The following is a 13,796-nucleotide window of genomic DNA, read 5'->3' on the forward strand; positions in this document are numbered from 1 at the left end:
GTGTATTTATGTGTTTTCTTATAGCAAAGCCACAGCGGGCTATCTACTGAGCCCATCGAGGGGAATCAAACCCCTGATTTTAGCCTTGTAAATTCGTAGACTTACCGCTGTTGTAGCGGGGGTTGTTTCTAAAGTGAAACGACATTTCGACTTCTGTACCGAGTCGTTATTCAAGTCGAAGTACGTTATTACTCTGTGACTGACAATTACACACTGCGTATCACCGCACTGATTGCTTGTATACATAATTATTCACACTATGAAACCGTATTTTTCTGGTTCAAGGATTTTTAAGTTTCTGTTCAATGGTACCGAATCAATAAGAAGAGACAGTTACTGTCTCTTGTTACGAGACATTAGACATCTTGATGAATATTGAAGACTCACCTAAGATATCAGAGGTATCATTCCACAGATCTCCAGATTATGCTTTTTTATCGCATTTTGACAACAGTATTCCATTAAACTACACCGTGTTTGATGTTAATCATTTGTCCAGCGCACTTCCTACAGTCTATAGGATGAGGCATTATCATCAGCATAATAGAACTTTATAACGCGCTTTTTTTCTTCTTTATATCAAGAAGAACTTGTTCCTTTATAAATTTATACCAATAAAATTTTGAGCTGTAAAATGCTATAACAGAATTAATATGATTGACATTATTTATTTACTTTGAATATTATAAACAACTACACTTTCTTTCACTAAGTCATCTCCAACTTAAAAAATGTAGTTGTTCGGCTGGGATTCAATATAGGGTTTCTAGCTTCTAGTTAACAGGGTTTTCGGTACTAGTAATGACTAGAAATAGGCATGCAGTGGGTTGGGGGTTACAAAAACAGAAGTACAGACGAATATGCAGATCATAATTGATTGTGAATACAATCTTAGTTTTGAAAAGCTTGTGCACCTATGGTTTGAAATTCCAATTAAACCATTGTTCCAACGGTTTGTTTCCGAAAATCGAGGACACACGTTTAATAAATAATTCCATAAATTCCGTTTTCATGTACCTTCTTTTGAGTTACTACCCATTTAAAAAATCCAATCACACGACAACTTTGAAACACTACATTCTAACTACAAATTAATTTATTGTGACTTTCTATTATCCTCAAAGTGTTCTTATGACCTTTTTTTCACTCTTGTTAAAAGTGAGAAGTTTACCAGTTTCCAACATCCCTTGATGGTGATACTTAAGTTAACATGTAATGATTTTTTATGATCTCTAAGTGTCAGAAATTTATATGATGTCCTACTAAACATTTTCAGTTTTACTTTCATATCATGGACATTTTTATGTGTAATATAACTTTCATACCATGGACATTTTTATGTGTAATATAACTTTCATACCATGTACGTTTTCATATACAGTCTAACCTTCATATCATGGACGTTTTAATATAGTATTACATAGTAGAAATTTCATAATGCATTCATATATTACTTCTGTTACCTGGAGTTATATATATATATGTGTGTGTGTGTGTGTGCGTGCGTGCGTATGTAGTAACACTTGTATACCCTGGAACTTTTCATACAGTGTATAACTTTCATACCATAGATGATTGAATATAAAGTTAAACTTATATTACCTGGAATATCTAGAAGAACGTTTAATCCTGGAAGTTTTCGGTAGCTGTTTACCAAGTACAAAAGAACAACATCAATCAATATTGGTTTAAAATGTTACAGCAGTTTGTATTCTTACTTGAGTGTTTGGTACAGTATTCTCCACTTAATCTTGATTTAAAGCTGACTTTTATTTGTAGTAAAGCATGTCTTTGGAACATGTCTTCACAAGGGTAAGAGATGAATGAACATTAAACAAAGTGGAGCTGTATGAACAATCCAATGGTTTAAAGTTCCATTTCAACGGGGAGGATAACTTTTTTAACCATGTATTTATGGCTACTGAACAGTTACAAATACATTACTAACCATTTTGAATGAGGGTCCATAAGTCTGTGAAATATTTTCCTATATGCTGAAGCACTCTTTTAAAAATGTCTCTTAAAATGATATGAGTTTTCACAAGAAAAAACGAGATATATTATAATATTAAAGTTTTGTTTTCTCAAATATACGAAACGTTTATCGAAAAACTTTTCATATCGGTAACATAAAACGTAAGACTTCAAATGTTCAAACGTGCATGTTCAAGGTTACTTTTATGAAGTGTTAATATATGAGATATTCAGTGTTGTGTTCATTGGCTTCAAACTTGATCAACACATTGCTCTTTTTTTAAAATAAGGTTTGATAAAGTAAAAATAGATCTTAACTTCAATATAAGTTCACTTGTCTTTGGTAAATTTTACGCCATGTACAATCACATAAAAAATACGAACATTCTTGTTACCCGTTAGTACAACCAAGCAATAAATAGTTTAACAACGTAAGTAAGTTAAAGATTTGTGTAGGTGATGCTAAATGTTCCTTTTATTAAACTCATCACAAAACAATCGCTATTTGGCGTTAAATTAATTTGTGTTAGCCGTATTTTTGTTTCTATTTAACAATACATTTGTACATTCGGCTTACACATCTTTAAACAGACACAATAGATGGTAATTTAAGCCAGCAAGCGGTGGATCTATTTACTGTTAAACAGGTACGTTATTACACCACACAACAACGATTACAATAAAGCTTTACAGATTTAGAGAACATGCAGACACATCGACGACACAGTAGTAGCGAATTCATCAGTTTTTCGTGACATGGCTAAACATATTTACCAGAAAAATCTACTACTTGGAAAAATAAATCAACGATTGCAAATCAAGCACTCCACATCAATTTAAAAAAATAATGTTTTTTATCAAACAGTTCCCTACAAGGTTCACAATAGAAACAGAGTATTTTAATTTGAAAATCATAAATTTCTCAGTTCCAGACGCAAACCTTTCAAAGAAGAAATATTATAGGCTTAGTTGTCACAACTATAATTGAATATGTAGTAATACGGAATATTTTATACAGAGAATTGGGTTATTAACACATGAACGTTTGAGTAGAGGGTTTTCTTTTAACTATTTACACACGGTATTTCTTTTAATGTTGTGGTACTCTTGATTCATTTCTAACTAAAGTGTACAGCATTGATAATTTTGCTACTTTTCATAAAATCTTCAATAAGAATATTATGATAATTGATTTTGTAAGTTAGCATAACAGCTACAGATTAAACATAACTTTAGCCTAATCTAAAACGAGCTTAATCATTCCTTCTATTAAAGTTTAGGTTTATTCTTTAGGTTGAATCAAATATTTTACCACGTTGTTTCTGACCCTGTATAAATCGCATGATTAGCAAGGCCAATCTCCTCCACATGTACTCTCCAACACAAATTTGAGCTTTTTACCTTTCACACTAATCATTTTATTTAACTCTAGCAAAATTTATGTTCGATCAGTCGATTCCAACGCTTAATAGAGAATATAAATAAGCATGTTTTGTTGTCCTCACACACTCCGACACAAGTCCAAGTTTCTGACTTTCCACAAATCCTCTCCTAACGTTTCTTTAAATAATTAACAATATATTTTAACAACTGTTAATTATCCACACTTTAGGTCTGACCGTTGAGCAGAACTTCTTTAGGGAGATCATTCTAAATCAAACAATAACAATTAAAATAATTAGTGAGGTTAACACCAATATTAATGTTATTGTTATCCCATTTTCTTCGTGTTATTCATACGTTATTATAGATCTTGTAACAAGCAAAGTCATGGACAAACAAGAAATTTGATGTATAAATAGTTTATAAAAATGTTATTTGTTTAAGAAGCTATGATGATCCAATCTCAGCAGTGATTCTAAGGTTAATTTTTTTTCGGGAGTTACATAAGCTGTATTGCAACAATGTAACTTAACCATTTCACTGTCGTTTTGTACTGTCGTGTTTTTGTTGATTTTTTTTTTTTTTTTGGAGAAAATGTATTCGGAAAATTTAAATTTATGTCTTTTAACATATAAGTTGATATCCCACATTATCTGAACATAGTTTTCTGTCCAGTTCCTAGCTAATCTTCCTCTTATGTAATACTATCACCAACAGTGTAGGTATCTCAGTGTATCATAAAACCTGTATCTACTCGCCAATCAAAGGCCGTTCATAATGTTTTGAGTAATATCCCACTGTATTGGTTCTTGAACAAATGAATAGCTAAGTAGTTTATTTTATTATTCTAGCTTTTGTTTGAAGGTTACAAAACAATACACTGAGCTCCACGACTTACTTGTATATCTGCTTTTTTATAAATAAATTATATATTAATTTGTTTAGAATATTGCATCATTTCTTTCTATAACTTCTACGTTGTTTTTAACCAAATACTGCAGAAGACAAAAATGTTTCATGCGTTGTATTTTTGTTATTATTCCTTCATAAAAAAGTCAATTATTCGATTTATTTTAATGTATTTTTTTCTCCTTAACATATTCTTCAACAGTTTTATATTATTCGTTTTTGTCTGTTACGAATAATTTCTAGTTATCGTCTAGACTCGATCTTCTTTTTTTTTGGAGGGGGGTGCCTCCTCAGCATAATTTTCAGATTGACATTCAGTATGAAACCTAATAATGCTAAAAACTAGGTTTTAATACCCGTTGGACATTGCACAGGTAACCTATCGTGTATGTTTGTGTTTGATTATAAAGAAACAAAACAAACATGAAAATATTGCCAAAAAGCTTCCCGGTTTCTCAACAGTAATCTTGAGGGATTATAACACTAAACTTTAGGTCTCTAGCTAATGGACAGTTACAGTGCAGATAACCTACTGTGCAGATTTGCACTTAAGAGCAATCAATCAATATATTAGTTTAACTCCTTGAAAGAAAGTTCTGATATATTTTGTGTAAAAGAAAACGACTTGTGACTTCAGAAAAAAATTAAGTTTCTTTCGTTAGCTCTTTGTGTTAAGGTTGGAAATCCTTTCCTGTACGGATTTATTTTCAACTGATGATGTTGTTTTTTTGTTGTTTCTGAATAAAACATAAAGCTACGCAATGGGTTTTCTGTGCTTTGCCTACAACGGGTATCGAAACTTAGTTTCTAGCGTTGCTAGTCCGCAGACATACCGCTGTGCCACTGGGGGCTTCAGTTGATGACGACATAACTTAAAATTACCATATGATCTTAACTGGAAACGACAATTAAAATTCTCTCTAATCTTTTATGTCCGTGAAAGAGTTACACATCATATATTATCCTGTATGTATAGTCATTGCATTCCATAATATGCTATCACATGTTTTATAATATTTCATTTTCAATATTTTTCACAATATTCTTCATTCATTACTGTTCACCAAACTCAACATTCACCACTTCCGATAATACCCTACTGCATTTAACACCCATAATAATGCCCTGTCTTCAATGCCTTCCATAATATAATGCATTTAAAATCCTTCAAAGTAGCTTATTTTTAACATATTCTTTAATAACCTAAATTTAACATACTTAACAAAACTGTACGGTGAACACCGTCTGTAATGTCCTTATTAACATCTTTCATAATACCGTATTTTAAATACATCTCTTTATTTCCGATATTCAACGCGATCTATGACATCCTCCATTTAACATCTTCTATTATATCTTGTATTTAACAAGTATAATTTTCTTCTAAATATTACTTTTTTTTTACATCGTGAAATGTGCTAGCTGTGGTGTTATTCCAGTAGGCTCACATCAGCATTTTCCTGTATTAATTAATAATAAATATGAATTGCCTATGCTAGACTCTAGGAGATTCGTAAATTGCTGTTGTTTAGTTCACTCTAAGGTTTCCCTTAACATGTATGTAACGTAAACAGTAAGGAACATTGTTTTTATTGCCAATAGAAGTTACACTACTAAGCCTTGGAAAAATACCAGACAGCTATTTTATTAAGAGTTGTTCTGAGTTACTGTTTAATGAAACTCGTTGGAACAGAACAAATAACGCAAATAAAAGTAATAAAAACATAAGGAAGTTTAGAAACGTGTAATTATAGTTATTATGCCTCACTAGCTTTTGTAGATCTAATGTTTTTTTATTTCTTGCTTCATGAGAAAGATGTATAAATATATAAAAAATATTGTAAAATTGCTTGTGTTACTAATTATAATTTATTTTTAGTAATAAATATGAAACTAATACTTATGATAAATCTTTAAATTAATATCACCCAACATATATTTCGCTTACTCACTCACACACAAAAAAAGATTCATTTAGTTCAAGTTATTTTATACTAAATGCAACTGATATCTTACAAACAAATATAGGCCCGGCATGGCCAGGTAGTTAAGGCACTCGACTCGTAATCCGAGGGTCACGGGTTCGAATACCCGTCACTCCAAACATGCTCGCCCTTTCAGTCGTGGGAACGTTATAATGTAACGGTCAATCCCACTATTCGTTGGTAAAAGAGTAGCCCAAGAGTTGGCGGTGGGTGGTGATGACTAGCTGCCTTCCCTCTAATCTTATACTGCTAAATTAGGGACGGCTAACATAGATAACCCTCGTGTAGCTTTGCGCGAATCTCAAAAATCAAACAAACAAACGAACAAATACATGGTAGGTAAGTTAAATTTTGTCTTCACAAGGCTTTTGCTTTGTGGCTGATTGGATAGCCAACATTGGATATTCACTATTAATACTATTCTTGCATAATCAAAGGTAATATTATATTTTGCTTCCATTTCGTACAATGCAGGATGTATAGATTCCTAGATAGGTAATTAAGTTGAAAAAGCATTTCTAGTATATTATAAAACAAAACAGAGAATGCCCTTAAACAACATAAAAAGTACTAAGGTTTTTAGATAAAGAGTCGAGAAGAACAAAAAGTTGTGATTGAGCAGAGTGAGTCAGTCCCGAAAATGTACGATAAGAAACGTTAATAAGGAAACATTGTGTTTTTCAAGAGGGTTAACAAAACGAAATGTTAAACAAGATGGTATCACTAGCTAAATAAAAAAAAACAACAACAACTCTGTAAAGGTATAATGTTGGAAGTCTCTCACCAAACTTAATCATGTATAAATAAATGGGTCTTATGATAATACCGTGTTTCTCCGAAAATAAGACAGGGCTTATATTAATTTTCACTCCAAAATATGACACTAGGGCTTATTTTCGGGGGATGTCTTATTTTGATATATTAAAAAAATGAAGTTGCAAAGTAAAACTATTAAACTAACCATTTAAAATAAACTATTATTAAACTATTAAACTAACTGATTAATACTTAAACAAACTAATTAACTAACTATTAAACTAATTAATAAATTAATTTTTTTTATTTCTTTCCTCTTCCTGCCACTCTTAACTAGGGCTTATCTTAAGGGAAGGGCTTATATTAAAACTATCCCCAAAATCACACTAGGTCTTATTTTATGGGTAGGTCTTATTATCGGAGAAACGCGGTAGCTTATTCCAGGTCTTTCAAAAAAATCCAGACAGATGAAATCGTATCGATTTTTTCTTCAACTTCTGAAGTCATTACCAGACTATTTAACTAATCATTTATAATGACTATATTTGAAATATTTAAGCAAACCAATGTATCAGTTATGGCTTTGAATTATTATCTCATTATTAAATAAATTACTATTTGTGTCCAAATAAGTAAGAATACTGATTTCAACAGGTCTTGAGCTCATGTTTCTCTCGTAAATTTGTTTTTATAATTTATTTAATAAACCTCGCAATTATTAATATTATAACAACAAACAAAAAACATCAAGAAATTCAAACAATCTTAAGACGAAAACAAATTAAAAACAGCAAATCGTATCCGTCTTTAATAAGACAACAACAAACTCAAAAGCAACTAAATTTTAGTTGCCTTTAGTAAAGAAACAACAAACTCTAAAAACAGCAATTTTATCTCTATTAAGCAAAGAAAGAACACACAATCCTAAAGACAATAAATTTGATCTCACTTTTGCAAAGAAACAACACGCAATATTAAATACAGTAAACTTTATCTATTCCTACAAAGGAACAATCAAACTCTAAATAAAGTAAGTCTTATTTGTCTTTGGGAAAAGGAGAAATAAATTCTAAATGCAGTAAGCCTTATCTGTAGCAAGTAATGAACAATCAAACTCTATACATTAAACCTTACTTGTCTCTAGTAAAGAACAATCAAACTAAATACGGTAAACTTTATCTGTCGCTAGTAAAAAACAAACTCCAAACGAGTAAATGCTACCTATCTTCAAGATTTTAACACCTCTTATAAGATTCCAGCCCCTATTATGGTTGCAAGGCACTAAGTAATAGCTCAGTAGACAAATTATATTAGCATAATAACTTTACTAACCATAAAATCAAATCTACGACCTCTTGATCTTGCTGGCCGGTTGATATAAATTACCTCTAAAACGATAGTTAAGTAGTTTCTGAACCATATTAAATAGTTGTCAATATAAATACCCAAGTAAAAACCAGAACGCCGAAATACTGTGCTATTCACGATTGTTTATAATCATTATGAATGAACTTCAGTACATTAATATCCTTGTGACCTGTTCAATTATATACTACATGGCCAGAAATAAGCGGACACCCATTCTAATTAGTGGGTTCGGCTATTTCAGCCACATCCATTGCTAACAGGTGCATAAAGTCAAGCATACCGCCATGCAATCTCCATAGACAAACATTGGCAGTAGAATGGGTCGTATTGAAAAGCTCAGTGACTTTCAAACATAGCACTGGCATAGGATGCCACCTTTCCAACAAGTCAGTTCGTTAAATTTCTGCTCTGATAGAGCTGCCCCAGTCAACTGTAAGTGCTGTTATTATGAAGTAGAAATGTCTAGGAGCAACAACAGCTCAGTCACGAAGCGGTAAGCCACACAAGCTCATAGAACCGAATCGTCGAGTGCTGAAGCGCGTAAAATCGTCTGTTCACAGCTGCAACACTCACTACCGAGTTCCAAACTGCTCCTGGAAGCAATGTCAGCACAAAGACTGTTTGTTGAGAGCTTCGTGAAATTGTTTTCCATGGCCGAGCAGTCGCACACAAGTCTAAGATCATAACGCGCAATGACAAACGTCCGCTGGAGTGGTGTAAAGCACACCGCAATTGGACTCTGATGCAGTAGAAATGCGTTCTCTGGAGTGAGGAATCACGCTTCACTATATGGCAGACTGACGGACCAATTTGGGATTGGCAGATGCCAGGAAACTTCTACTTGCCTCAGTGCAAACTGTAAGGTTTTGTGGTGAAGAATAATAGGTTGGGGCTGTTTTTCATGGTTTGGGCTAGGTTCTTTAGTTTCAGTGAAGGAAAATCTTAATGCTACAGAATACAATGACATGCTAGAGAATTGTGTGCTTCAACTTTGTGGCAACAGTTTGGGGAAGGCTTTTTTTGTTTCAGCATGGTAATGCTCCCGTGCACAAAGCGAGTTCCATAAAGACATGGTTTACCGAGGTTGGTGTGAAAGAACTTGACTGGCCTGTACAGAGCCCTGACGTCAACCACATTGAACACCTTTAGGATGAATATGAATGCCAACTGCGAGCCAGGCCTTCTCGCCCGACCTCACTAATGTTCTTGTGGCTGAATAGAAGTGAATCCCCGCACCCATGTTCCAAAATCTAGTAAAAAGCCTTCCCAGAATAGTGGAGGCTATTGTAGCAGCAAAGGGAGAACCAACTCCGTATTAATGCCCATGGTTTTGGAATGAGATATTCAACAAGCACATATGGGTGTGATGATCGCGTAACCACATACTTTTGGCCATGTAGTGTCTCTCTATAGATATATACATTGCTGGCCAAAATCTTGAGGCCAATGAACATAAAGAAAAAATATGTATTTTGCGTTGTTAGACTCAACCACTTATTTGAGTAGAGCTTCGAAAGATGAAAATAAGAAAAGAGAAAATAAAAATAAAACCTTTTTTAGCATTTAATAGGGAAAATGTGAACACTATGAAATTAGCCTAATACTAGCTGGTCAAAATTTTAAGATCATACAAAAAGATGTCCTAAACAGGGTAGAAAATGCCCAACAAGAGGTCTCAGTAGTGAGTTGCACGGCCGTCATTGCGAATAACATCAAACATTTGCTTTGGCATGTTCGATATAAGCGTTTGCAGAAAGCTGGCTCGAATGTTATTCCAAGTGGTGAAGATAGCTTCTCGAAGATATATCATGCACTGCTTGCAATTGACGTCCATTTCTATAGACTTCCTTTGCTATTCATCCCCAAACATTTTCAATGGGGTTAAGCTCAGGCGAACACGCTGGATGGTCCAAAAGAATCACGTTATTCGCCATGAAAAAGTCCTTTGACCTGCAGGCATTGTGGATTGCAGCGCTGTCCTGCTGAAAGATCCAGTCATTTCCACACAAGCGAGGGCCTTCAGTCAATAAGTATGCTCTCTCCAACATGCCAATGTAGCCAGCTGCTATTTGACGCCCCTGTATAACCTGGAGCTCCATTGTTCCATGGAAGGAGAAAGCACCCCAGATCATAATGGAACTTCCTCCACTGTGTCGTGTAGAAAATGTCTCCGGTTGGATATCCTTATCGTGCCAGTAACGTTGGAAGCCATCTGGACCATCCAAGTTAACTTTTTTCTCATCAGGGAACAAAACCTTCTTTCACTTTTCTACGTTCCATGTTTGGTGCTTCTCAACAAAGTTTAACCGAACTGTTTCGTGGTATGAAAGGAGGCGTGGCCTTTGAAGACGTTTACGGTATTTAAAGCCTTCTCTCGTAGATGTCGTCTTATTATTCTTAAGCTGCATTCTACGTCCTTAATGGCCTTAATCTGGTTCGACGATCGGCTGGTGTCTTGCCGGACAATCCGTCGAATCCTCATACTCAACGCCGGCGAAATTATTTTGGGCCGACAACTTGAAATTTTCGTACCGTATCCCTCAGGGTCTTTAAAGACATTTGCAACAGCAGTTTTACTACGCCCAATCTCACCAGCGATGGCATTTTGAGAGAGACCTTACTTTTGCAGCTCGACAACTCTGCCACGTTCAAACTCTGTCAACTTTTTAGCCTTTGCCATATTTTTATCCAATTTAACACAGGAGATGTCAGTGGGAGGTGTTGACAACGATAATGTTTGAACACAAGTACCTAAGTTTCATTAAGTGTTTATCGATTAACGCTTCGTTTTAGTATGGTCTTAAACTTGTGACCAGCTAGTATTTAGGCTAATTTCATGGGGTTCACATTTTTCCTATTAAATGCTAAAAAAAGTTTTTATTTTTATTTTTCCTTTTCTTATTTTCGTCTTTCGAAGCTCTACTTAAATAAGTGGTTGAGTCTAACAACACAAAATGCATATTTTTCTTTATATTCATTGGCCTTAAGATTTTGGCTAGCAGTGTATATATAGTTATTCCCAGATTTAACGGATTTACCGTTACACATTTATTTTAATACCTGTGTGTGTTTCAGTTTGATATATATTGCGCAAGTTCTGTCTTTTCTCTAAATTTGTAGAAGATTCTTGAGAGTAAGAATCAACAGTACTTGTTTTGCGAAAACGCTCGCCCGTTTTCAAACGGATCCACATTGCAGTGGGGACACACTGTCTTTCAGTCTTAACCTACGTTTGGCAGTCTCACATGAAGAATAAAAAGATAATCAAAGGAAGAGAAATAGAAATTAGGAGAACAAGATGTGGGTGCTCAAGCCCACAACGTCCCACATCCATATCACCCTTTACTTCCTGAACACAGTTGTAGGAAGATAATTGCTCTATAAAGTAAAGAAGAAGAAAAAATTAAAAATTAAATAATGAAGAAAAAATAAGTACAACCAGTTGAGTATACGTAAGTTAAATAAACTCACCTCCTGAAATTGGCATTCCAGCCCCCATTATAGTGGTAAGGCATTAATTAGTAGCTCAGTGTACAAATTATACTAATATACTTAGCTAATTAGTATAAATTGCCCTGAAATAAATAATGTTATTAATGCTATGCATCCTGTAAAATTAGAAGTTGAAAATGCTTCAATTTATGACGTACATATACATTATTTAGATTTAGAAATTGAAATGATTGATAATGATATCAATCTAAATATTTTTGATAAAAGTAAATACTTTTCTTTTCCAAATATGGTTAACCATCTTTTAATAGTAATGTACCATACTCTTCTGTTATAAGTGTTATAGCTTTCCAATTATTCATATTTTGTAAAATTTGTAATAAATCACAACATTTTATTATTAATTTTGAATTATTGATTCGAAAACTAATATTTAATAGAGAAACTCTAAATAAAAGTGTTAAATTATTCTGTAATAAATGTCAAAGTGTACTAAATAAATATAAAGAAATAAAAACTAAGAATACTTTTATAAAGTCATTTGAACAGCTTGGCACTACTTTTATGTGGATGAACACCTTATCGCATATAAAGGCTTGTTTAGTCTGAAAATTGGTAGTTACATTAGACTTAATTGGTTGTGGTTGGTAGTTATATTAGTTAGTTTAGATTACTGATTGGGACCTTTAAAACTAGTATAACTTGTCTACTTGGTTACTAATTACTGCCTCACCACCATAACAGGAGCTGGAATGCTAATTTCAGGAGGTACGTTTATTTAACTTACGACCAAGTGGTAACACCTTATGTTTTTATTACTTTTTTCTTCTTTAATTAGGACAATCGTCTGCAGGCAGTGAAGAGTGATACAGATGTGGGACGTTGTGGACTTGGACACCCACGTCTCATACTTCTAATTTCTATTTTGATTATTTTGTTATTTAATTATTCTTCATGTCATACTGGTAAAAAGAGGTGAAGACTGATAGACAGCGTATTCCCACCGCAACGTCAGTCCTATATTCCAGTCATCTCCAAAACCTAGGGCACATCTTACATCCCACATTATAGTCTGTACACTCGGGATCCTTTCTATTTCTGCAACGTTTTAAATTTTTGTTCGGCCTTGTTTTTGTTTATAACAAGTCATCATTAGCCAGAGGTTTGGATTTGCTGTTTTTAACGCAGTCCTTACTTTTGATTATTTTTTTTTATTTTACTTGACTGTTCATTATTAATATTCTATCTGTATATAATATATATATATACATTCACTCACATGACTCTAAAATTATGTGTGTTTTTTTCTAGATGCCGGACATAGAACTGTATCTCAGTTTATTATTGTCTTGATTGTCCTGGCTGTCCTTGCAGTGGGCATAATGACGTACTTTAGCTATCGATGGTTATTCTCTATTCTTCAGCCAAATCACTCGGCCAACGATAATAGTGCCGCTCTAGTGACCACAACTTTACATTCAACAGGATCCAGTAGCGCCCCCTCACTGAAAATCAGTCACAGTCTACCAGATATCAAAGAAGAAATTCAAAAACAAGTACATCGCAGGAAAATAGTTCCAACACGTCAAGCAACACTACCAAGTGTTCCAACTCGCCACCAAACTTTTCAAAGACAGCTGCATGTCTGCGACGTTCCGTTTGAAAGTATATATGTTTATATCAGTCTATTTAATTAAGGTGTTAATATTATTTGCAGATAGAATACCTAACTGTGGTGTCTAATTTGAAGATGTATAAGTTTATACAAATATAGTTAACGTGTTAAAAGTATTTATAGCCCTAGTGGATCATGGGTTCGAAATTTCTTACACAACATGCTAGCCCTTTCAGATGTGGGTCATCATAAAGTCAAGATCAATCGCACTATTTGTTGATAAAAGAGTAGCCCAAGAGTCCGAGTGTCGAGAGTCCAGGATTCAAGACACGATGTTGTTGAACCAATGGTGG

General features: G+C 33.8%; 1 protein-coding gene across 1 annotated transcript in view; it reads left to right on the forward strand.

Annotated features, from left to right (window-relative positions):
- The window catches only part of LOC143247264 (synaptotagmin-10-like), a 59,943-nt gene that overhangs the window by 4,069 nt on the left and 42,078 nt on the right, over positions 1-13,796 (forward strand). The window contains exon 2 of the mRNA XM_076495018.1: positions 13,140-13,493. Coding sequence (XP_076351133.1) covers positions 13,140-13,493 — 354 coding nt within the window. The remainder of the gene's footprint in view (positions 1-13,139; positions 13,494-13,796) is intronic.

Source organism: Tachypleus tridentatus, chromosome 1, assembly GCF_004210375.1.
Source record: "Tachypleus tridentatus isolate NWPU-2018 chromosome 1, ASM421037v1, whole genome shotgun sequence".
Taxonomy (NCBI): domain Eukaryota; kingdom Metazoa; phylum Arthropoda; class Merostomata; order Xiphosura; family Limulidae; genus Tachypleus; species Tachypleus tridentatus.